Source organism: Excalfactoria chinensis, chromosome 3 (assembly GCF_039878825.1).
Source record: "Excalfactoria chinensis isolate bCotChi1 chromosome 3, bCotChi1.hap2, whole genome shotgun sequence".
Classification (NCBI taxonomy): domain Eukaryota; kingdom Metazoa; phylum Chordata; class Aves; order Galliformes; family Phasianidae; genus Excalfactoria; species Excalfactoria chinensis.
In genome coordinates this window covers 23697552-23723700 of record NC_092827.1, presented here as the reverse complement: position 1 = coordinate 23723700, position 26149 = coordinate 23697552, and the positions used below count along the sequence as shown (strand labels likewise).

At 37.2% G+C, this 26149-nt stretch overlaps 1 protein-coding gene across 1 annotated transcript; it reads left to right on the top strand.

The window, feature by feature from the left end:
* The first annotated feature begins 247 nt into the window (after positions 1 to 247).
* LOC140249480 (uncharacterized) lies at positions 248 to 1921 on the top strand. Its single transcript, XM_072331163.1, has one exon. It carries the CDS (start codon positions 437 to 439, stop codon positions 1919 to 1921), a length of 1485 nt encoding a protein of 494 aa, XP_072187264.1. The 5' UTR covers positions 248 to 436.
* The last annotated feature ends 24228 nt before the right edge of the window (positions 1922 to 26149 follow it).

Here is a 26149-nt window from a genome sequence, read left to right as displayed (position 1 = left end):
TTTGGTAACTCTTGTAGCTTTAATCTTGAAGTTTTTCTGGCCTGACAGGATAGCCAGGAGCGATTTAGGTGTTTACACGTTCTTTGTAAGTGTTGATTGTGCTTCTTGGTCTTTTGTGTAAGGGAGGAGTGATTTGAGAATTTGCGTTGTTTAAACTTTTTCTGTGCGCACCTCTCCGAGTTGCAAGGATTGAGGGTGTCTTGTAACCTAGGTGCGGAATTTGCAGTTTTTCTGTGTGGCCTCGCAGGAAAATAAGGGGCGATTTAACCCAAAAGGTGTTGTTTTAGCCTGCTGTCTTTGTGTGCTCCTCTAAACAAAAGGGAGGCATGATTGTAGCATTTACATTTGTTTAATTGGTGCGTGCCTCCCTGGGCAGGGGTAAGGAGTTAAGTGTACCTTTTCTTCCCTTAGTGTAGATCTTTTAGGGTATTGAGAAATGAGTGAAAGTATTGCCACTATGAAAAGTGAAAATGTGCTATTTGACCTTTTAGAAAAGCACGGTGCTCGGCCCTCTTTATCAGGGGTGGATTGGGCACGACAAAACTGGCATAACTTGCAGAGTGTTTCAGACCGCATTTGTGTTTTACAACATGGGGCTCGTACCCGAGCCGGGAAAGGAAAATCGTTTATTTGTGCGGTACTCGGTGCAGCTTTAAAAGCAGCCGTGGAGTTCCGAGATGAAAAACATTCGGCAGAAACCCAAACCATACAAGCATTACAGGAATCAGTTAAAGTAATGCAAGAATTGGTAAAAACTCTGCAGAATCAAATAGTGAACCTTGAGGAACAATTACAAAGAGAGCAACATAATTCAGTTTTGTTGCAAATGGCGTTTAAGGAACTATTAGCGTATAAGAATACTAGCAATGCTGTTGTCCATAATTTGCCTCAAGAAAAAACTTTTCCTCGGAAGGAACTACAAGGAATGAGGGAAGGGCTTGACAAATTAGAGGACTCGCCAACCCAATTGCGTCCTTTGATAAAAACTGAATATGCATTTGATAATGGTGAGGACCTGGATCCTAAAATGAATGTTAAAGAAATTCCCTTCTCTGTCACTGAATTAGCAAAACTGAAAAAGGATTTTAGCCGTTCTCCAAAAGAATCAGAAACGGAATATGTATGGAGAGTCAGTCTCACTGGTGGAGACCAAATAATGTTAACTGAAAAGGAAGCTGAAGGTTATTGGGGTCCAGGAGTATTTTTAACTACTGGTAACAACCGTGCTCCCTGGTCCCTAACACAGAGGGCTGCTTACTGGGCTGGTGGTCTTAACCCTTTAGAAAGGGGAGACCCTCTTGCCATTACTGGAACAGCTGATCAATTAGTGGAAAGTGTCCAAAAGGCTGCCTGTTTGCAAATGATGTATGATAGAAAATTGCAGCCACATCATGAATCACCTATGATGATGCCTGTTGATCCTGAAAGGATGACTCCTTTAATTAGGGGGCTTCCAGAATCACTGAAACCTATAGGTATACAACTACAAGGAAAGATACAGGCTATGCCTCGGGGAGAAAGAACCCAGGCAGCATTAGAAGGAACTGTAACCTCTAACCATCTGCAGACAGGATATAAAGTATGGACATGGGGGGAGGTTGCCCAAGAATTAATTAACTATGAAAGAAAATATGGGCCGGTGATTTCTAACACTAGTAAATTTGACCCAAGGGAAGTGAGGCTTGCAGCTGTCAGCCTTGCCCCTGGGCCACCTAGCCCAAACCGCAGTGAAACTGGAAGGGTCTCATTGCCAGTAAGAACAGGTAGGCGAAATATTGGTCATAGACGTAATCGTCTCTGGACACTTGGCTGGCAAAAGGGTGTTCCACGAGATTTGATGAATGGATTACCCACAGTCAGACTAGAGAAATTAGTTAACTGGTGGCCAGAACAAAAGCTCAGGAAGCTCAAGGAAAGCTGATGCTTTCGCCCCCTCCCCCAGATGACTGGGAGGTGGGGGGGGGGGGGAAGGCAGTGAAGGGTGGATGTATTAGAAAGCTCACAACAAAAGGAGATCCTCGATTAACACCTTCTGTCCCAAGGCCTACCACTCCTGCCAATTGCCCCTGTGAGTCACAATACAGTTACTGATAAGCTAGGGAAACACTTATCTCCCTGGCCAGCCTGTGTCAACTGACTCAGCTAACCTGAGGACAGTTTCCCTAACCTTAATGAAATCCCTTAACAAATATCCTTGGAAGGCTAAGGACACCCCGATAATGAAATGTAAAATCAACTCTTGCTGGATTGTTCCCTCATTTTTTAATTGTATTAACAATAGCCCCAGAAGGGCAAGTTGTCTTGTTTTATTTTACAGAAGATCCTCGTGGGACCTTTAATGAACACAGAATGGCTGATAGCTGACTTTAACCATTTGTGTTTTGTGACAGGAAAATTGAAGATGTGATCTTGCTGGAATGCTGAATATACCTCTTGATTACATATTTTGGTTGCAATAGTATTATGTTTTGTTTGTTGTGGTTAAACTGATGGTGATTTGCATGAAACTCCTCCATAGTGTTTCCAAATTCCTAACAAATTGGGAAATGAGCCAAGGACCCATCTAATATCTGTTAGATGTGGTCACAAATGAAATCTATCATAAAGCCCTTTGCACTGATGTTTTTCAGTATCACATCAGTCCAGGAGTTCCATACAAAACATGATTGTATGTGGAAACTGAAGAACTGTATTGTTTAATCTGTGGATTCTGAAGGGAATGGGACAAACTGCTTTGATGGTATAAGAAAGTGTAATTATATAATTGAGGGTATGTGGAAGTGTGACTGAAGGTACAAATAGTGGGATAGTGTATAAAGGAAAAAGGGTTAAAGAGAAAGTGAGTTTATGTAATGATGAGAGTTTCGAAAGTGAGAAAGTTTGGGACAGACACAGACTGAAGAAGGCAAGGACTGGCAAGGTATAACAGGGGTATCAGGACTGATAAGAGGTGAACGATGTGAAAACAAAACAAAAAGAATTCCTGTCTGGATCTTGGCTTACACTGGAACTTCCTGAATGGAGAAAGCAACTGACACAAATACCCCTATTTATTTATTTTATTTGATACTATTGGTTATTGTCACTGTCTTTGTGATTGTTAAATGTTTATGGTATATGTAAGTATAAATGCAAATGGTATATGGGAATGTAATTGTTAATGGTAAATGGCAGTGGAAGCGCCGCAAGAGAACGCATCCCGTGCTGCTCTCCCTCACCGCCCCCCCCCATCCTCTGCCGCTTGTGATCAGAAAGTAAACAAATCGTTACTTCCGAATAGGGACAAAAGCACAACATTGGAAGTGCACGTGCCCTTAGTTTAGTGCTAATTATTACCCCTGCTAGGACCAGTATTACAGACAAAGTAAGCGATCAATTTGGTGTGCTAGTAGAAACCCTAGGTAGGGATAAGAATGCAGTGTCTCATACAGGTTAAGAAAAGCAAATACGATCAAAGTTTACCTGTGGTAATTAGACACGGACTCTGGGGTTAGTGCAGAACAAAAACTTTTATTGTGAACAATGGACTTAAATAATATGAACTTGGTCAAGTGCCTTATTAAATATGACTCTCTTTTCACGCACGATGGTGCTGGATCTTCCATCCTGCCCTGAGGAAGATGGCGCTGGAGCTGTGCTCGATCCTCTGGTGCCGTCCCGCGGCACCCAGTCTTTGGAACGAGGCACAGGCACTGTCAGTCGCAACTCCATTTCATTGTACCTCAGCGGTGTCTCCCGGTAATGGGAGATGAGGTCGTAAAGGCTGTCAAATATTCTGTTGTTGGTCAGATAGTACCTGTGGCTGTTGGCATCCTGCCACCAATGGATGCGACAGTGCTGCACCCCTCCATTACGCCAGATGGACAGGACGTAGTCCCCAATGAAAGTCCCGCTCTCCCTGACAAGAAAGGAGCCATCAGGAGCCCCCATCACGGTGCAGTACTCCCTCAGCATCCGCTCAGCGATGAGCCGCCCACTGCACCCTGGTCCCATCTTGCCGTGGAACCATTCCTGCGCGAGATGCAGCTCGATGTTGGCGCTCACCTCCTTCTGCGCAGGTTGTCTTCTCCATCTGTTCCAGGCTGGGACTTCGTAGAGCGGATTCCACGCGTAGATTATGGGGTCGTCCATGATTTGTGAATCTGCGATCTGCTCCTGCTGCTCCTCCTCCATGATTTGAGAATCCTCTGTCTGCTCCTCATACATGATTTGACTATCCGTCGTCTGCTCCGTCTGCTCCTCTTCCACGATTTGGCTATCTGCCGTTTGCTCCTCTGTCTTCGCCACTTGCTCCTTGGTCATACACGAACCCATGGTCTCTTGCCACTCACTCCAAGCCGCCTCAGGTTTGGCGGGCTTGCCAATGGTCTTTATAAAATCTGCTCACACCCATGCCAGGTGTGCAAGCTAGACATCCCGTGATCATGCCAAGAGGGTCTGTCTGGCAGGAATAGCTACAATCTTTCGGTTTTATCCCTCCTTGTCTGCTGAATTGTTTGCACCTCTGAAGTCCTTTTGCTTGTCCGAGCAAGAATGTCTTCATTTTCTTCCATTAATATACATATTAAACGAATTGAAGGTACCCGGACAAATTTATTGATGGAGCTTGGAAATTATATAGAAAGATGGACTGTAGTGAAAGAATTGGGAAGAACAATAGCAGCTGCACTAGATCAGGATCTGAAGATCCCAGGATGAGTTTTGCCCCCAGTGGACTGAACGCATTGTGCACACAGCAGTGTAAAGATGTTTGTTTTCTGGTAGATACGGGTGCATCTCACTCTGTACTGCATCAAGAATGACTGCCCATTGATGATTTTTGTAACAATAGTAGGAGCAGGTCAACAAGAAAAACTTACTAATTAAATAGAAAAGGGAGCTAAGCGTAAAGCAAGTAACAATGGAAATAAGTGACTATAGCTGTAAATAACTTTCTGTGAGTAATTATTATTTTAAAGAGATCTAAAATACATGCCTGTATGAATGTACATATATTGACTGAAAATAATTATGACCTTACAAGTAACCTTATGTTTAGTGTGTTATCAATCAAGGTTTTGATTGAGTGATGATGATGATGTAAACATTTAATTCCCCATTATCCCCCATCCCTCTTTTCCCTTATGCTTACTTTTTTTTTTTTCCTTTCCTCACCACCGTGAATGGTCATTTGCACATCAGTTTCAAGCAACCTTTGAGCCACGGGGTGGTGTGAAGGACAGATCTGGTTTTCTTTTGTTGTCTCAAAGCTTGCTTCGTGAGGTTTTTCTGATGATAAGACTCTGACTGGCGACTGCTAACTATCTAGGGTAAATGGTGGTAAATGGCACAATAGCCATCTCTGCTTATGATTGCAAAGATAAGCAGAGACAGGACTAGCAGTCTTTTTCAGGGTGCTGCTTGAAGGAGCGGACCACTGCAGAAGGCGATAATGCTTGTGTCTGGTAAACAGAGGCACCACCAACCCCTGCTGGCTTATCTGTGGGCCAGGAATGTCACAAAAGCTGGTTTTAAACCATTTTACAAAGAGTGTTTACTCGCTTGTTTAGAAGCTCAGTGTTTGTTCGAGATACATTCCCAAAAATGCTTAGCATTCTTGTAATCCTCAAACTTCAAAGAAGAAGGAAAACAACCCCACCGAAATGGGGGATAAAAGGCCCTCGCTAAACTGGGGATTTTGGGAGACGATTTTTGGAGATGAATTTTGGGAGACGATCTCTGGAGACGAACTCCCAAAGATGGCTTTGACGGAGAATTCCCTGAGGGGAAACCTTTTCGGAAGGCCGGCTTGCTGCAGTGCTTCCTGACTTTCTCCCATCCCCCGCGGTGATCAGACGAGTTCCTGAAATCTACGGACCTACGGTGTACCTCGCTGGACCCACGGTGGTGACTATCTCTTTTGCTCTCCACAGACTCCTTGCTTATTTTTCCTACTTTTCCTATCGCCCACCTTCCCTTCCCCATCTCCCTAAAAAGGCTAGGACTTTAATAAACTGGTTGGACCAACATTTGAACCGTTGCTTCTTAATCTCACGCCGGGTATATACACATATCAAAGAACCTTGCCTCTCTCCTGCAAATTGGAGCGAGACAAGAAGTTAATCCTTAAATCTCACTTAAGGACAACCTGGAATCACCTTGATAAGAAAATAGCAACTAGAGTTGTTGCACTGTTCATAGAATTCACTAAACCATACCAAGTGAGTCTACTATTGCTGCAATTTGACATTAAGCTGTTTGAGTGCAGATGACAGAGACAGCTGTAAAGATTAATGTAATATTTAGCTTACCTTTATTTAATTTCTTTTCCTATATGAATTAATTGAGTTTGTAGCTCAATATCTGTGTTGATTTTCAGTGTCAGATATTCTTTAATTTACCAAGCACAGAAAAACAACTTTCATATAAGCCCTGTCAGAAAAGAGGAGTCAGCCAAAAAACAGGGCTTCTCTTGGGAGCATCACATTGTTCACAAGAAAGAAAACTGGTATAATGTTCTCTGGATTGATGGAATTAAAATTTTTATCAATTTCTATAATTTTTCCTTATCTTCCAGAATTACCAGATGAAGGTTTGGCTTCTCGTTCTCTATATTTTAGTGGCTCCTGAATTTTTACAAAACAAGGAGGCCCTCAGATTAACATAAAGTAATACCACCAAGAAATGCAATTTCACTTGTTTAAATTCAAGACTCACATAACTTTCCTCTATACGATGAATACCTGAGTTACACTTATTAAGCATATTTTGCTAGGATTTATTTTCCTTATTGCATTTGTAGTTCTAGTTTGCTAAAATACTGTAGAAGTCTATTTTCATATGAATTTAAGGCCCATTGAAGATGAAATTTACTTGTAGGTTAGTGATTAAAGTGCTGGACTCTGGTGGGCTCTGAAACTTGACAGCCCGTGGGACTGTTCTTTTACAGCAATTCACTGGTAGCCAAGGCCAGGGCAGTACTAGAAGGCCTAGTAGATCATGTTCAGTGAAAATCAGTGATTGGGCTGGGCAAAGAGTGATCAGTGTGGGATTATACATCTTTTTGTACTATGTTGTCAAGATAGATGCAGTTTCTAATATGGATGAAAGCACAACTTTAGCAATAGCAAAATATAGGGCTTGTTCATGCTAAGAGCCTGTCAAATTAGGCAGCAAAAGAAAATAGGGCTTAAAGATCTTGTTTGTGAATACAAACATCAGAACTAGGATTTAGCCTTACTTCATGGCTTTTTGTTTGTATAAATAAATCTCTTCCCCAGTCTATAGAGTATGACAAATACCCCATCCAAATAAAATTCTGCTTACCACTGACCGAGATAATCTCTTCTGATGTGGCAGATTGGGAGAGAAAAAATAAACTAAAAAGTTTTGGAACAACAGCAACAACAACAACACAAACACTACAAAAAGATATCAGATCACTAATTCATCTTTAGGCGCTGACAGGCAGTTTTTATTGTAGCTGTCAGTGAACAACAGGAAAACATCTGTGGACAGATGAACCACAGGCAGTAAGCTGTAGAAACCTCTCAGTGTGCAGTTCAAAAGACCAGAGAAGAAACTCAAATGCCCTGTAACTTTTCTGTTTCCCAAAGTATTGAATGTTTTATAAAAGAGTGACTGCTCTTGAGGAAAAAGGATTACAAAACCAATGAAGTGCTGTTACAGAAATCTATACAATATATTTGTGAAAGTGCACCTAATTATGGAGTATGACAGATAATTCTTCAGTGAAAAAGGCATTGCTGTGGAAACCATGAAGATGTATGAATTGCATAGACCAAAAGGAAATTTTATGTGAGATGAATCCCTTCCAAAAATACAGAGTGATCTTTGCTCTTTCTTCCATGAAAGGCTCTAAAACAAGAAGGTATTTATGCAAGTTATTTCTGCAAGGATGGTTTTAAATGCCAAACTTTGTATGTTATGTGAAACATTTCAATCTTTATGTTCCGATTGTATGAAGACAACAGAGGCCTGTTTTTCTCAGCAAACATTTCATTTGGGTAAGTTTACTTGAAAGTTCAGTGTGTATCTCCATATCTGGGAGGAATTTATGAAAGAACAACAAAAACGACTGAAGTGAATAGTCCAAACTGCCAAAAATGGACACCAAAAATTGCATGGCTTTATTTACAAAACATTGGGATATTTTCACTGCTATCTGCATTTTTTTTTCTTCATTTGTTCTTTTTTATCTTTTTATTTTTATTCTTGAGAGTAAGTATGCAAGACAGTAGGCCTGAACAATAAACTACAGTTTCCATAAACTATAAATAAGGCTAAAGTGCAAATGCACAATTTTATTGAAGTTCATCAAAGAAATATTTTGAAATGAATGCTATTCAGCACAGTACTTTTGAGAGCAAAAGAAAGATTTATACAGGATTAATGAACTCCATTAACTATAACTAAATTAGCTACAGCTATTGCACTGGTAAATATAATATCAGACGATTTTTTTTGTTTGCTAGTGAAAAGAAGATATTGAATTTCTTGTGAAATAGAACTCATAAAAAAATAGTTCAATAGAGCATTTGGCCAGGTTCTCACATAAAAACCAGAAGACTCTAATGAAATTACGTTTTATGAATCTTCTGGAATAAGCCGAAATTAGGTGAATGGAAGTTAATCTGTCTACATATGTCCTAAGTAGATTTCTCCTGTTTAGAGTCCCAAGGATTTTCTCAGACTTCAGTTACAAGAAGACAGTGACTCTCCTCCAAGTCTAATGCATCATTATATAGATGACTGTGTATCAATTTAATCAATAGTTGTATAACACAAACAGCATTTAAAAAACAAAAATCTGTTCTACAAAAACTTTTTACTTGGAAACTGAAACAATTTCTTGAACTATTTCTCCTGGATTCAAGACCTTATATTAATGAAACATTTACCCCTGCTGTCTGCTAGTTTTGAATCAAAGTTAGTTTCCTGGTTTTTGGCAATTACAAATCATTTTATAGTGAAAAAATAGTTTTCTCTGGAGTGATTCTGAATGTTAGCAGAACATTGTTATGAATACACAAAAAGCTGAAGTCTAAAAAACAGATAAAACAATACAAGGAGTCTAAAATAAAAACTATATCAAAATATAGGAAAATTGATCTTTCTTAGTTTCCATTTTACCTGCAATGATAAAAGCTACACTTTGAAGAACCTGCATGAAAATATGGAAAAGAAATAGAACGGCATAATTTCATCAATTTTCCTGAAATGGATCTTTCAGAGTATTCATTTATCAATCTTCCTGTAACAATTCAAAAGTATAAAAATAATATTTAGAATTCAGCTTTTATGAAAAAAAAAAAATAAAAAAAAAATTGTTCAATGTGAATTATACATCTAATTTTCTGTTTTGTTTTCCCATTTAAACTTGTAATCAGTATCCTATTCCTCTCTTTTCAACACACTGAATAAGTACATTTAAATGCAACTCTCTCTCTATATGGGGAGAGCTGTATTAGTACTGTATGCACTGTATCTTAATAGCAGAGTTTGAAAGTAGCAAATAGAATCTAAGACAGGACAAGGGGAAATGGCCAGAAACTGGAGCATAGGAAGTTCCACACGAATGTGCGCAAGAACTTCTTTATGGTGAGGGTGACTGAGCACTGGAACAGGCTGCCCAGGGGGATTATGGAGTCTCCTTCTCCGGAGATATTCAAGACCCGCCTGGACGCCTACCTGTGTGACCTGGTGTAGGGAACCTGCTTAGGCAAGGGGGTTGGACTCGATGATCTCTGGAGGTCCCTTCCAACCCCTACAATTCTGTGATTCTGTAATAAATTTGGGGAATTTTGAATATGCAAAATATTTGAAACAAGCTTGCTGCAGGTTGCCATAGGTTTTTGGCTGGAAATGTTTCTAACAGCCTGAACTCAAGATAGCTTTTTTTTTTTTTTTCCTTTCAAAAATCTCACTAAAATTTGACAACAGTAGGTAATTTACTCCTAAGTCTTACATTTCAAAGTAAAGAACAATGCTATCATCTCTACCATAACAACCTGTGGCTACACTTAGACCACCCTCCCAACCTGTCTAGAATCATTGAGTTTATGTTAGATTTTCAGTTCTCCCTCATCCCACGTAGGTGTGGAACTCAGCTGGATAAAGGTCACATTTTACAAGTCCTTACGGTTTGGTGTTTTGGTTTGTTTTTTTTTTGTTTTACAGCCAGTGAAAGACCTGTCCTTGCATCTGAGTGTTGGTTATAAGAAGTTCTCAATGGCTTGAAAATTGATATTTTTAGTTGCAGATAACTGCAAAGAGCTTGGCAGGAGCAGAGGAAAAGTGTGGGGAGAAAGGAGCAGAAGAAATGAACTTTTAGGAAGTGACCACAACCCCCATTCCCTATCTATCTTATGCCACTGTGAAGGACAGAACTGTTTTTCTTTTGTTGTCTCAAAGCTTGCTTCATGAGGCCTTTCTGATGATAAGACTCTGACTGGCACTGCTAACTATCTAGGAGGGTGAATGGTGGGTATTATTGTGCCATCTCTGCTTACGATTGCAAAGATAAGCAGAAACAGGACAAGCAATCTTTTTCAGGGGTGCTGCTTGAAGGAGCAGGAAATGATGCTAAGTCATATAGCTCTTCTTTATCGCTACCAGCATGCTCCAGTTTCTCCATCAGATACATCTTGGGAATTTGTGTGAAACTCAAAGCTTCACAGTATCCACAGAATCAATTTTTTAATTTCTACTAACACGTCTCCCACACCTTCTTGAATGAACTGTTCTCATATTGCAATTCATGTGTTATTTGCTTTGGAGATAATGTATTCCAGCCAGAACTATTTTAATCTTACCCCTTGAAAGAGGGTTAATTTAATTTTACCTACATTGAACTGCTGCTGCAAACCCTTAATTTTTCAACCATGAAGAGTATATGGCTGATTCTACTATTTATTAAAACACTGGCACATATGTTTGAAACATATTGAACTTCTGTAAAATAGTAGTCAACTGTAATAACAGCTCCCTTATATTTAAATGCTGCACATACTGCAGCTATTCCCACCTTCTCTTATAAAATGTGACTATATCAAAGCAAAAAAACAACAACACAACAAAGCACCCCAAAAAATGAAAAACAAACAAACAAAAAAGCCCCCACCCAACCATAATTGCTGGAATTGTATGGATTAAATCAGTGAATCATGAGAGTAAATACCCGCATTATTCTATAGATATACTCCTAAGCCTTTTGAATTTGTAATGTACAATTTCACTCTAAGTTATCAATCCTGTGAAGGATTTATGCCTTTCTGCAGAACAGAAGAAAAGATCATGAGTCTCTTGGCTCCCTTCTCTCTTAGTGGGAAACATCCTGTATGTATCAATAGTCATAATGCAGCTAGCAAATTTTTTACCATGTGTAAAAATGATGCAGTTTGGAATTCACAGAGATATTAAGTGAGAATCATCTTGGTGATGGTGTCATCTTGAATTTTAGATGATGCAAAACTACTTCAGTGTACTTTTTTTATAGCCTTCTGTTCTTGGTATTATATTTCAAAGCAGCAGCCAGATGCTCCCATTAATTTGCCCTAAAGGAGATATATACAAAAGAAAATTTGAAATGAAAAGGTGAGCTTTCATGTTTGAATTTGAAAAGTTGTATGTGACTAGTAAGTAATCTCTGAAGGCACATGAAATGTTGGTATCTTATGTAAGAAAGGAATATGTCCTTGCTAATGGACCAATGATGCCCCATTTTTCTAAGATGTGCATGCTGTTACCTTATGAGAAAAGTCCATGTATGTACATAGAAACTTGGATAAATTGTGTAGCACGCACAATGAATGAATGAAGATGCTAGTAAGATGTAGTTGCTACAATAGTTAATGTATTTGTCTCTACTGAGCTTCAGAAATGTTATTACTTATTATGTACCATTACATAGGATTCAAACCACAGCTTCTGTTTCAGGTGATTCAAATACATCAAAAGAGCTTTTCAATGCATAATGGGGAAGTCCTTCCCTTACTGTAGCATGAAAGTTTTAAAAGAAGAAAAGTTTTCCAAGGTCATCCTTTTGATTTATCAGATTTTGGTTAAAAAATAAATAAATAAATAAACAAGAAATCCTTATGGATATATATGACTATAGATAAGGTAGCAGGAGGAAGATTCGTGTCTAGAGCTTTTTGTACGCATCTCATATCAGACTGTATCTGGCATGCAGTTTCTCACAAATTGTACCTTTTGGGACTGGAAATAATAAAGGATGTAAAACATACCATATACGTTAATATAAATGTTAATGTTAATAGAAAATAAGATTCTTTTTGATTTACATTTTTGTTTCACTATCTGTTTTTTTACTTACTTGACTTAAGTATCCTTTTCTTCTGCAGTGAACTTAAACTTTCCACAGCTCTTGTACAAGTTAGTGTCCTGACAGAGGGGGAAGAGAATGAAGTTCACCTTTAAAACTTTCCAGCCTTATCATTTTTTTAACCTTTGAAAAGCATTCTGCCTCTGTCAGATTGTTCTATCTCCTCTTCACTGAGCTCAGCCCAAAAATTCATACTCAACTATTTACTTTTCATCCCATCTCTTTTTCCCCAGAATTGTGGGACTATGCAGAGCTGACCTTAGCAGGCTTGGGCAGTCTGAGTTTTATACCCAGCGCTTTGTTCTCTGCCTCTCTGATATTCAGCTTAGCTCTTGCAGTCTCAGATGCAGAAATCCCTGAGGAAAGGGGATTAGGAGGAGGAACCTCTAGCTTGGGCAAGCATGGAGTTTTTGCACAAGGAGAGAGCTCCATACTTCAGCTGATCGTCTGCAGGCAGACCCATATGTAAGTGAACTTGGTTTCAGCTGCAGGCTTTCAGTGACCAGATTAAACTCCACCAGTGTGACTCTGAAGGGTGTCTCAAATGTGTGCAGGATGTTAGCTCTTGTTCAACTGCAAACATGAACCTTGCAAAGTTTGAATGTAAAACGTTTTTTGTTTGTTTGTTTGCTTGTTTATTTTTTACATAAATTCTAATGGAACTAAGCAAATTGTATGACTTCTGTTTTTAAAAGCCTTGAATTTTGCCACAGCAAATAATTTAAGCTTTTTTTGTTGTTTTTATTTTTTGGGACTTATTCAAATGAGAGCTTCAATATGAAGAGCTTGCTTCAGGCAAAGTGAATTAATATCATATCATTTTAGTCCTTTAAGAGGCTCCTGCAAGGAAAACTATCAGTTCACAAGAAAAAAAGGTTTTGTCATTGTCAAACTGAATTAACAGTGCTTTTTAAATTTGCAACAGTCCTTATTAAAAATCAGTCCTCAGTAGGATTCCTATACTTGTCTCTTAAGGAAAACACCATCATTTATTTTTGTAGATTGGGATTGTCAAGCAAAAGTCCTATTGGAATTGGAATAACTCTAGTAGGAATTCCAGTATAGCACTTGGCTACACAAATGATATTAAGTCCTGCTTTCTACTGAAAAAGGAAGTTAAGAAAGTCAGGAAATAATCTCTTTTGAAATAAAGATCCATTAGCAGTACCTTTAAGCATAATGTAAATTATATATGCTCAACATAGCCATCAAATCAAGCAACTCTGTCCCAAGGAAAGACTGACTGTTTTGCCCAAAAATACCTTTACAAAAAACAACACAAAAACAAACAAAAAACAAACAAAAAACAAATTAAAAACAAACAAACAAAAAACAAACAAAACAAACAAACAAAACAAAACAAAACTTGGCTATGTCCCTAGCATGGGTGAAGAAAATAAGTTGTACAGGCGAGCCAGGCATGGGTTTGTCACTTGCAGGGCTCTGGTTGAAGACAACCTGTTGGCTTTTGGGCTATGTTAAAGTCATACAATCAGGTTGCGGGTTTTGCCCTTGTGTCCACACAAATCATATTCTACTGGGTAGTTAGCAAAGACTAGAGAGACCTAGTTATTTCCTGCTGTTTCTCCATGGGTTTTGTCTATCAGTTATGTGATGTGAAATAGACAGACACATGAATTGGGTTCACTGTGCCTATGGCAAAGTAGCTTGCCTAAGTTTGATTATAGCAACCTATTAGCAGCTAGAAGCAATAAATGTAGAGAAAAGAAAAAAAAATGAGATGTCTGGTCTGTGGACTGATGTGAAAAAAAACTAACAAACTAGGAAGGATTGACTTGAAACTCTGCTGCAGAGAAATTGCAGAGAGTTCCTGCAGTTTCTTAGAGAAATTTGAGAAAGGTCAGATAGACAAACAGATCTAGGTAAAGCAGTGAAAGAATTTACTTTGTGGTTTTACTGGGATAGGGAGGACAGATAGACCAGGATCAGGAGCTAGAGAAAGGAGACAGAAGAAAGAATAAAGACATTTTGTTGTTGTTTTTATTTTTTTTTTTTTATTTTTTATTTTATATTTATTTTTGAACAAAGAATCTAGGCAAACTCCAGAGATAGCAGTAAAGTTGTCAAGCTGCAGTCATCTGAGAGACTGTGAGCATGGAAGATCAAATAAACTTTTTGTTGAAAATGCAAATACTAATTTCTTAGTATGAGTTAAAAAGCTGGTCTGGAGAGAAGTGAAAGAAAACTTCTGAGGGAATCTTTTAAGTCACTGCTTAAGCTACACAGTGTGATCCCTGTGCAGGCATTCACTATTTGTTAGGTACTACACCCAGATTGTTACATGAATACTTATATACCAGAACACACAATGGACATTACCAAAAAAAGTACAATTACTGTCCTACTGCAAGTGTCCAATAAAACCATAGTCTACGAAAAATGGTTTTGAACTTTCACGAGTCCAAAATTTGGAAACTTTGTTCCCCTCATTGGCAGCATGCATCTGCTGTGAAGATTCTGATAGGTCTCTATTGGGATGGATCAGTTCCAGTGTGTTAATCAGGTAGCTCTTGAAGAAAAAGCCAAGTTTTAATCCAAGCCAATTTCAAGGGAAGAAAAGCAAATACTTCATTCTAATAAAATCCTACCATTTGAGATAACAATAGTATTTGCTATTCATTTTTTGTTTTCCAATGGTTGTTTTTTTTTCTCGTTCACATACAACAATATTGAATATTTTACAAAAAAATGGTGATTAAATAAAACTATGGATGGTAAACCTGCCAGTAAAATGAGAAAAACAGACCCTGATCTAAAAGCAAAAAAGCAAAAGAGATTAAGAGAAGTCAAAAAGGTCTTTAGTCACTCATGACTTTGAAAGAACTTATCTATATCCATAACTATTTTTTCTTTTGCAAATCCTATTTGTAGTACTTGAAAATTAATATGTCATTAAACTCCATGTTGTGTAAACTTCTAGGCACTGAATTTACGGAGTCTTGAAATATGATATATAAAGCAACAGGAATATATTGTTTCATTTCATTGGTTTCTTCATTATGGAAGACAAGAAAAAGCATGAATGCCTAGAAAACTCATCTAAATTGTAAAGCAAAAACATTTTGAACAAATTGCAAATTTTTTATTTTTTTTTAATTTTTTTTATTTTTTTTATTTATTTTTTTTTATAACAGTTACTTACAGTGCATACTGAAAATCCTTAGAAAATATTTGGTTTAATTCTTGGATAATAGCAAAGAAAGGCTGACAACTGGATTGTTAGACCAGTTCTTATGGAAGAGTTCCCAGTAAAAGAGATTAATAGAATACAAAGAATTAAAACAACGGGCTCCTATGTGCCAGATCTTTCAAGACAGTTGAACAGTCTTAACTGTTTTGTAGAACTGGAAAAAATCCAACTTTTCTACATTTGTTTTATAACTTCTTTTGGATTAGCTCTACATTATTAGTTGTAACTGCTAAAATATGACAACAAAACATCTTCTGAAGACCACTGTAGAAACAGAAACCCTCTAATTTTTTGATGTGGATTTCATAATCAGAATTATAGGTGATCTTTCCAGTTGGCAGGTAAATCTCTCATCATTACATCATCCACTGTGAAATAATTTGATTAGTTGCGCCTTCTAGGAACTGGACTCTGAAGCAACAGAACATAGAAGAAGGATATAACTTATTGTTTGTTATGTTTTCATGCAATGTAGTATATAAAGTGTCACGTGAGAATCAGACAAGAACCTAGAAATAATTTCTTTCTACTTGTCTACTTTATACAGTACAGATTCAAGTGCAGTGTTTGTAAAAATATGTCACTGCAGTTGGAGTTTGCAAAAGTTAAAATCAAATCTCTGATTTACTTGCCTTTGTGCCATTAAAATACTACTTTCCTCTAGCAAATTATATTCAAACTTTGAACTAAGTGTTGATAATCAGCTTCCATTTTGAAAGCAAAGACCTGATCGAGTATTTAGTAATATTAATACAAACACCTGTCAACCTTCATCCCTGTTCCTTTTAAGTGCCTGAAGTATCAGACTTTACAGATGATTTGCTCCCTATATATTTGAAGTACAGTTCCTTTGTTATTTAATGTTTTATTTATTATAATAGTTCTATTTATCAATACTGTGTTTAACTGTCTTGCTTTCATAAGCTTTTCTTTTAAATTATATTTCACTGCTTATTCATCAATAATTTTTGTTTTCTTAGTCTGTGATACTTCTAACAAATAGCACTGCTTAGTAATTCACTTTACTAAGTCAGTCTCTTGCACAAAATGCAATGATACTGGAAAAGCAAAAAAAAACCAAAACAAAACAAAACTCTTTTTGATTCAATATTAAGCCTAAAACTTACAACAGAAAGATGTTAGCTTTTGGTTCATGCTGCAAACAGTACAAAGTCAAAATTATGACAACCTGTAGTAAAAAGCTTGGATTGTTGTGGCCCAGTTTCCATTTTAGTTTACCTATAGCTCTTATTCTCTTGAAAATTTGAAATCTGTGTTCTTAAATATAGGCTTTCTCATTGTTTATTATTCTCATTGTTTATTATTCTCATTTCTCATCTGTAGACCCCAGTAATCCCTGAAAATTCTTTGAATGTCCTGGACAAATGAGGTATGAAGGGCTGTGAATCATGAAGATGACTGAAGATAAACGTGATGTGAAGGGCTTCACATCATGAAGATGATGTGCTGGGAACTGTGTCTCTGATGAGGGGGTTTCTCAGAGGTCTTGCTCCTCTGGACCAATTTTGGAATCTTAGCTTTCTCTGACTAATACAGCGAGGTAACTTTTTGAGGAGAAATGTACTACACCCCCAGAAAAAACAAAAAGAGAACAATCCATAAAAGCCAGAATCCTGAAAACGTCTTTAGAAAAGCATCCTTTGTTATCCTTTGAATAGGGACAGAAAAACGGGGAATTAAGGGCGTGATATTCAGTTTTTAGTTTTCCTTGTGCCCAGCCTGGGAAACATCCAACAAAGCTGAATCTCTCCAAATATGGGAAAAAAATGTGGAAATTGTTATGTGCTATCAAGCAATAATTGCATCTGTTTGTATTGGGTTTTGATAAAGTAAAACACATTTCTGAAGGAAATAAAACATTGGAAAGTCTTACACTGTAATAGAAACTGCCTTATCCCATGCTGCCTAGTTTGACATATCACAATCATTTATATTGTATAATCTGACATTCTGACATAATGAAAGCTGATATGTCACCCTAATGATAGAATGATTCTGAGAAATGAAAGAAGACACGGTTCATAATATCAGAGATAAGATTACTGTGGCTTTCAGTAATATGCTCTTTCCAATTAAGATCACAGTCAAGCTGTTCTAAACATACATGCATGTGATTATGGTCATTCACATAATATCAAGCTTATACAATTTCAACTTCATTATGAAGAATTTTAACAGATTTTAGTAGTAATGTAGTCAAAAGACACATACAGGAACGTAGAAAGGCATTAGAAATTTCTTTAAGTACTTAAGAGCCAGTAAAATATTTCTTGTAGCTTCTTTGTGCCATTTAACAGAATTTATAGCAAGAATTCAGTACGAGACTAAATTCCAGAAAGATTGTTAAAATGTTGGAAATAATATATTAAAATCTATTAAGATTAACTATTCATTCCCAAAGATGTCAAGTTTACATACAGTCTTAGATTTGTTTACTCACGTAGAACAGCAGTGGCATTCCCCACAGACAGCACAGACAGGGCGAAATGAGGGTGATTTCTAGGGTGTATCTGTCAGTGTTCCTCTGTGTTATGCAGCTACTGACATGTAGAAATACTGCATATGATTGCAATTACTGTTATGTCTCAGCTCTGACAGTTGAACACAAATTTTGAAAAGCATTTTATTCAAACCCCTTTCACTAAGGCTTTTAAAAATCTTGAATTGCAGGCCTGTGACCTTGCAGAACATGATTGGCTCCTTGAGAAATAAAAGGTGCACATTTTCCCTGTCATACTGCTGAGTCCTTTTAACTCCCATTATTGTCAGGGAAATGCAAGGGATTTTGTCATCTTGTATGCGTAGGCCTTTCATGAAGATCTTTGTGATCACCAGAAGTTGTAGAGTGGAAACATTCTTTATCTGCTATGGGATGTGTGGTTGTCTCTCCTGAGATCTGTTTTCTGGCCATTTATCTTTGCCATATTCAATTTGCCATAAATAATATTGAACATAACTAAACTTTTTTACTAAAACTAAACTGTTTTACTACAATTGGCAATATTTGTGACAGTTCTGCACATGTTTCTTCTAGAAAGAAGAAAGCTAGACTAGGTAGGATAATTTAATGGTGTATCCTTTAGTTACTAGAGAATATAAATGAATTATTTTTGGTGAACACTTTGTAGAAAATGTTTTCACTCTAGGACATGACATTATACGGAAGGAAATATATATATAAACCTTTAAATGCATTAAATCACGAAGTTTAAATATAAGCTCATATTTCTTCAGGGAAAATAAAAACATATTCAGAAGAAACTCCTTCCATAAAAATACTTTTGCTTGAAATGAAGTAAAATCTATGCAAGAGATAAAATTCTGTTTACAGCCTCTAGAAATGCTGGCTTGGAATCTACAAGAACAGAAGAAGCTAATACAACACTGTCTCTGATTCACATCACTTTCTCTTTGTGTACAACTCACCCTATAGAGCTGTAGGTGCATACATGGTTGCCAGGAAGATTCATTTGCAGTGTCCACACATTGAGGATTTGGTCATAGGACTTTCCTGTTTCTCAACAGTTTTTTTTTATAGAGTCTTAATTTTAAATTTCTTTGGAGTTTCACTGCACCATTTAAAGTAATATTGAGAAATAATAACTAAGAGATATATCTTGCACCGATTTATTTAATAATGTCATGTGATCTTCTAAAATATAAATGAGGTGCTGTTAAAAATGGCATGGAACAATGTAATTTCCCAGCTCAGTGTTTGCCTGTTGTTTCTGCTTTCAATTATTTGAACATTGTCATCAGTGTGTGTATAGTACTTTACTGGGAAGAAATAATAAAATGTATTTGGATTAAAAAAACACTCATTGATTCTGTTTTCTTTTACAGAACTTAATTTCCCAGATTTCCAGCAACTCTGAAAATGATTGATCAGTACAAAAACAGGCAAAGTTAATTAATGATTTCAATTTCAAAGCACCTTTGATTAACTGAAAGCAGTATGTAGGGAGGCAAACTACTTTTCATTAATGACTTTTTTTATCGTTTCTATTATAAAGTGTCTCTAATTGACAGCACATATTTTCCAAACAGTCTGTATTATTAGATTAGAACTCTTGACGTTTTTCACATCTGGGTACATGAGCAAAAATAATTAAATTTAATAATAATGGAAAAAACACAGTAATCCATCATACTACTACTGTAGCATGAGTAATGAAGGCTGAGTGGGTGCCAAATTAAGAAATGAATCCATAAAAATATGGCAATTACTGTAACCATAATAAAATTTCAAACACTTTCCTAATGAATTTGAACCATAATCCTCTCTCTCAATCTCAGTAGGGTCTTCTGGGTCCTTTCAAATTGCACCTAAACACATACAAGGTGAGTATCATTGCTCTAGTAATCATATATAATACTAAGACTTGATTGAAACAAACATCCAGGGTTCTCCAATTTACAGCTATTGTGCAATTGGCTAAGTTTTATCAAAACATTCACTATAATGCATACTATTATTTCAAAACCATTATTCATATATTGGCAGCTCCTTGCGGTAAATGTAATATGTTGCTGTGTTTTTAGCTAGGACAAAATTAATAGCATAGTGCTTTGGCTGTTGCTGAGCAATAGAAGCCCACCTGGAACTGGGACACCATTGTTGTTTAATATTGGAGGAGGAGGTGGGGAGAGGAGCAGAGCCAGAACAGGTGCCTGAATTAGGCAAAGCATTATTCTATACCACCTAACATCATGTGGGAGGTTGTAAAGCCAAAGGGAGTTGGCCACAGGTGTTGGCAGGTAGTGAGAGACTGCTCTGCTAGAGGACTGTTGATTCAGTGGTAAGTGTTGTGGATGTATATATATTATTATGCATAATATAAATTATGTATTTTTTTTTCTCATCTGTCTTAGCTTTTATCTCAACCAGAAGTTTCTATTCTGTTTCCACTTCTCTCCCTCATTCTTCTGGTGAGGAAGAGGGTGTGAGCAAGTGGCAGCATGGTATTTAGCTGACTAAGGGTCTAAACCACAACAGATATGTAGCATGGTTATATTTATTTAGACAGTTCTTTCTGCATTCTTTTCATTTCTCTGTACCAAATGTTTCCTCTTTTCAGTCTTTAAACACCTGTCTAAAAAGTAAATAGGGAGTTTTGAACGTTCGAAAGTTTTGCCAGTGCCCTTTGGATGGCATTCAACAAACAAATACTCCATTTTATTTTATTTTATTTTATTTTATTAAAATGGATTGTTTGTAACAACCAAAAAAAGATACTGTATGATTTTTATTTTTATTTTTTTTTCCATTAGTGTCATATTTGTTTCACCTTTCCCCATATGGAAGAAAATAGCATACCTTGGTAGATGTGCTCTCATTGGTGTTCATAGCCAGTTCATAAGGTCATAGATCATTCATGCAGCAAAAGAAAAGGGGAGGTTTTCTTTCCTGCTGAAAGCAGGGCCTGCTGTTGTGTCAGGCTAGTTCACAGAGGGCTTTTTCCATTTGGGTCTTGAAAACATCCAAGTCAGGACTGCATAACCTGTCTAGACAGACAGCTCCACTGCTGAGTTTTATGCATGGTCAACAGTTTTTTCCTTACAGCCAGCCTATTTTTGTATTTATGCTTGTAGCGTCTCATTGTCTCACTGTGAGCTGCTGAGACCAGTTTGGTTCTGTCTTTTTGACAACTTCATAGTATTGGCAGGCTGCTGGCAGGTCTCTCAGTCTTCTCCAAACTGGAGTAGCCCACTTCCTTCAGCCTCCCCTCACTGGTCAACTGCTCCAGACACTGACTTCTCAGTGCCCCCCAGGCCTGGTCACCTCTATGTTTATTAGTACCTCACCTATGCTGGGAGTACTCAACACTGATTGCTGTACTCTAGATGTGCTAGACAGTAGTAGTCTAGTTAAAGCCTGTCCAACACTGAGGGGGGAAAAACAAGTTACTTCACTCATTCTACTGGTCATATTCTCCTTAATACAGCAATTCCAAGGCACACTACTGGCTCATAGTTAGCTTACTGCCTACCATGACCCTTCTCATAGAGCTCTTCCTTGCTAGACAGTCAAACCTTGAATTGCTACAAGCAGTCTTTCCTGTCTCTCCTTTTCAAGTGCAGGACACTTGGTATATCCAATACCAGTTCTCCTTCATCTGTACAGAAACACGTGCCAAGAAGAGAATCCATGAATTTCTATGGAGTCATTAGTTCCCCATATTTTCCATTGCTACAGAACTGTAGAAATATCACAACATTTGTGGTAGACTTAGGCTTTTGAACCTGTTTACAAAGAACAGATGGTTTACCTCTGTGCATGCACTGTTTGACTGTGTTTCTTAGACAACTATCTCCACTGAATACGCTTTACTACTATCTCTCCAATAAGCACTGTACTCACACATGCCAGAGTGTTGTTGATCATTTCAGAATACGTTCTGCATGGTAGAATATTGCCACTGGTAACTCTGAAATGCAGAGAGTACACTAGCTCATTTAGTTACACATTTATTTTTTTTTTAAAGTTATTAGTGACTTCAGTCATTGTAGGCATTTGATTCATTCATACCTCATGGGACCAATCCTGTGTATGTGATAGGAAAAACGTTTTCAATAAAATGGCCATTAAAAAAAAAAACACGTTTTATCTATTTTTCTTAAAAGGAGTTTCCTAGTATTTGATCCAGATTATTTGCAGATAGATTTGCTCATTACTAAAGCAATAGATTCTGCTGCCACTAATTGTTAGACTTGTAATACAATTAGTCACTATGAAAGCAACAGAAAATAGTAAGCAAAACATGATGTTTACATAAGGGTGGAAGTTATCTCATGTAATTTAGCAATCTAAAAGGTGTAGTTAGACTAAACAATTAGTTAAGACTCCCTCTATAGTTAGTGGAGAGATACAGATGCTTCTTCAGGATGATTCATTCCTCACATCCTATTTCTAGAGGCTTTTCATTCCACCCAGTTCTCTGTGTTTCACAACAGCATGCCCAGCTTAGTTGGTTTATCTAGATTATTAGATGGCCTGAGTGAGAAGGAATTCACATCACATAAATTTTGCCAGGTTGTCGCAAGATTTCTAGGATGGCAGAGGGTGTCCAGGAGGAAGAATGGCTTTCTGGACCATAAACTGTAGGTGGCACCGTGTTTGCACAGTAACAGAACTATAGCTTGTTCTTGGTAAATAACTTAGTCAGCAGAAACCAGAACATTCCCTGGCTGTAGGACTTGGCAGAGACAGAAGGCTTAAGGTTGAATAAATTTTGGATGCAGAGGTCACGAGAATATGATGAGATCCAGAAAACAAAGCATCAATCATTGCAGTGAAGATGGTGATCTGGATCAGATCCAATCATTTGTAGTGGGTAAGAGGGCTGCAAGTTGTGAGAAGCTTGGAGAACCTTTGTTACCTTTGAGTTTTAGGATAAACAGACATGCTTCCTGTCCAGTTGAAAATGAATGGACAGACAAGGAATAGATGCATCCCCGGTATATTCCGAGATGGATAATTTGCTGCAGAGAGAGATGTACAGTGCAGTCATACACTGGCCAAAAAATAAACAAAAACATCAACACATTTTATAAGTGTCAGATAAGCATCCACAAAAATACTGTACAGTTTTTATAGCTACAGGACAAATCAAAACTCAATTACTTGACAGAAAATGAATCACAGAATGTGTTCGCTGCTATAAATGACATTGCTCTTTAAATATAATGGTGAAACACATTTTTTTTTTCAAGTAAACTAAACTGATATTTGTTGCTTTCTGCTACTGCTGATATATTTTGCCTGAGTGAGATCTGACTTAATTCAAATACTATTTGTTAGCAAAATCTTTATGTTCCATAATAAGAGACTCTACTTGTAGAATTGTCAAAAAAAAAAAAAAAAAAAAAAAAAAAGAAAAGACAAGAAATAAAACTATCTCTTATTAGTGCTGAGTATTATGTTTACTGTGGTAACAGGGAAGTTACACTAGGGGAAAAAAAACCTGTCATTTCAGAACAATTTATTCTCAGCTAAAAGGAAACATAGCTTTGTTTAGACAAGACATTAATTATAGCTGTCTTTTGTTTTTATACTGCACTAACTTCATTGATTTCTTCTTGTAAATTAGAGCAGTTGAGTGCTGAGGAAGAACAGAGTTAGCAGCCTAAGTGGGAAGCCGCTCGTTTTCAAGATTAGTGGAAGACCACAGATACATGTATTTTTGTAACACAGAGATTAAATGTGCTGAAAACACACAACAATGATATTTTATATTGTCTCAAGTACACACTGTCCCCAGACTTTGAGTACCCTCAAAAGAAAGGTATTTCTTTCTAAGTCTATAAGGACTTTATGTATAAAATATCATATGTATATATGTATAATATGTAATATGTATAAAAGGACTTTATATAAAAATATTTATTATCTTAAAATTTTTATATCCCTACCTGAAGTCTGTTAGTTAAGAAAGACAAACTGAAAACTATTACTGTGTAGGCCATTTTATGATTCTATTATATTTGTGCTATACTGACAATCTCACCCAGATCTGGATAAGTTATTTCCACCAATAATGCAAAGCTGACAGCTTACTGAAAAAAAGTATGTATTAGATAATATATATATAGGCAGATCTTAAAATTTTTTAATTGTTTTCACTTTATCATAGTATCATAGTATTGTGCGAGTTGGAAGGGACCTTAGAGATCATCGAGTCCAACTCCCAGGATTCGAGCCCTCTGTGTAGCAGAGCGGCACTTCTACCCCCTGCTCCACAGGGGGGATTCGAACCCGGGCCCCCTGGTGTTGCAGACGGGAATTCTACCGCTGCGCCACCGGGGCACACAAGTACAGAAGCAAAGAAAATCATGAAGATGTAACCAAACCTGGCCAACTCTGCAGAAAACATAAGAGGAGTTCCTCCAATGTGAATTTTCACACGTTATGGGCTATTGAGGATGACTTGTACTGTTACAGGAGGAGGAAAGCCAAATCACATTATCCACTTTGGAATACCTAAGTGGGAATTTTATTGCTTAATTGATACAGTAGCAAGAAGGAGAGATTCCACACTGAAAAGTCCAGTTTGTCTAACATGCCTAAAATCAGAATGGGGGATACAAAAAAAGTGGAAGGAAGGAATACTTCTGAGACTTCACTGGGAATGAAATTTGTTTTCAGTCTCACATGTACAACTAACCACTACCCTGTGAGACACAGAGCACAAGTCCATGTTTACATCTGTAATGTATATGAGAGTTTAACCAGGGTCTAAGAGTTCTCCCTCTGAAAATCATTGAATTCTCACATGGTGAGAATTAAACAAATGAGTTGGAGAATTACACAGTGATTTTAGTCCAATATGGAAAGAAAAGATTCTTTATCTTCCCTATTGTAAGTATTTAGGAAAACAGGCTATAGGAAATCAAATTCCAAAATAGTACTTCAGAAAAAAGTCATACTGCACAAATGCCCAGTTTCCTGTGAGTCTGACAGCTGTGAAGAATAATAACTTCATTTATGTAAAATCTCAGAAAGTGTGATAGTCAAAAAACAGTCAGACCATTACTTTCACAATTATATTCCAAAATGGAGTAGTGTACCGAAATCATTCTCCAGTGGTGTTTTCATACTTCGCTGCTCTGGCTCAAAAGTCTTTTAAGAGCTCAAAAGGCTACCAGTAACACTACTGGACTATGTGGTCTATGGTGCAAAGCACCAAAGAATCAAAGATGCCTCTTTTAAAAGGTCTAGCAAAACAACAACAAGACAGTTCAATTCCGTTTCTCATACATATTATTACCTCCAGTGGTATCTAAAGCAAACAGTAGGGGGAAGAGATGTTGCTTTGTCTTTGTTCTCTGCCTATGTTTATGTGATAGTTATGGCTCTGTTGTTGACAAAGGCTTGCAACCTTAACGAACCATGTTAGATTCAGAAAGCAATCATTTATTCAGATAAATCATTTTGGAAGTAGTCAGCAGAACAACTCAGATTATAGTTTGACATCTGTTCAATTCCTGCTGTCAGTACAGTGACACTGGAAAGTTCTTGATGATAAACTAAAATTAAAAAAATGCTGATTCTTACAAAAAACAGAGAGAAAAACAGAGAAATGGAGGATTGCATGTTCTCAGTCTGTGGAAACTTAAGGATAAATTAAGACCTCCCTGAACCAGAAAAATGAACACACTGAGAAATTCAGTACTGCAGAGAAATTTGAATTTGCTTCTTAAATTTCTACAAACTGGGGCTTTGGATGAAGTAATCCTGAAGGGAATCTTTTTTCATTTGTGTCATAAGAGGCAACTCAAGCACCATCATACCCGTTAGATCAAATGGAATGAAAATTGATCTATTGATGCTATGTCATGGTGCTACTCTTTAACTAAAACATCTCTATTTACTTTTATATGCTGTTCATTGTCTCCATGTCAGAAGTCTTTCCTTTCTGTCAGCTATCTCTGTCCTCACAGTGTCTTCCTTCTAAACTGAATATATGGAGCACTTAACTGCAGATGATAAACATTGTTTTCCAGCATGTGAATTTTCAGCCTTTGACTCTTATTTGAACTCTGTTAGACCCTGAGAAGTAGTACTAGAAATA

Coding starts and splice junctions, on each gene's coding strand:
- LOC140249480 (XM_072331163.1), top strand. CDS start 437: ATGAGTGAAAGTATTGCCACTATGAAAAGTGAAAATGTGCTATTTGAC.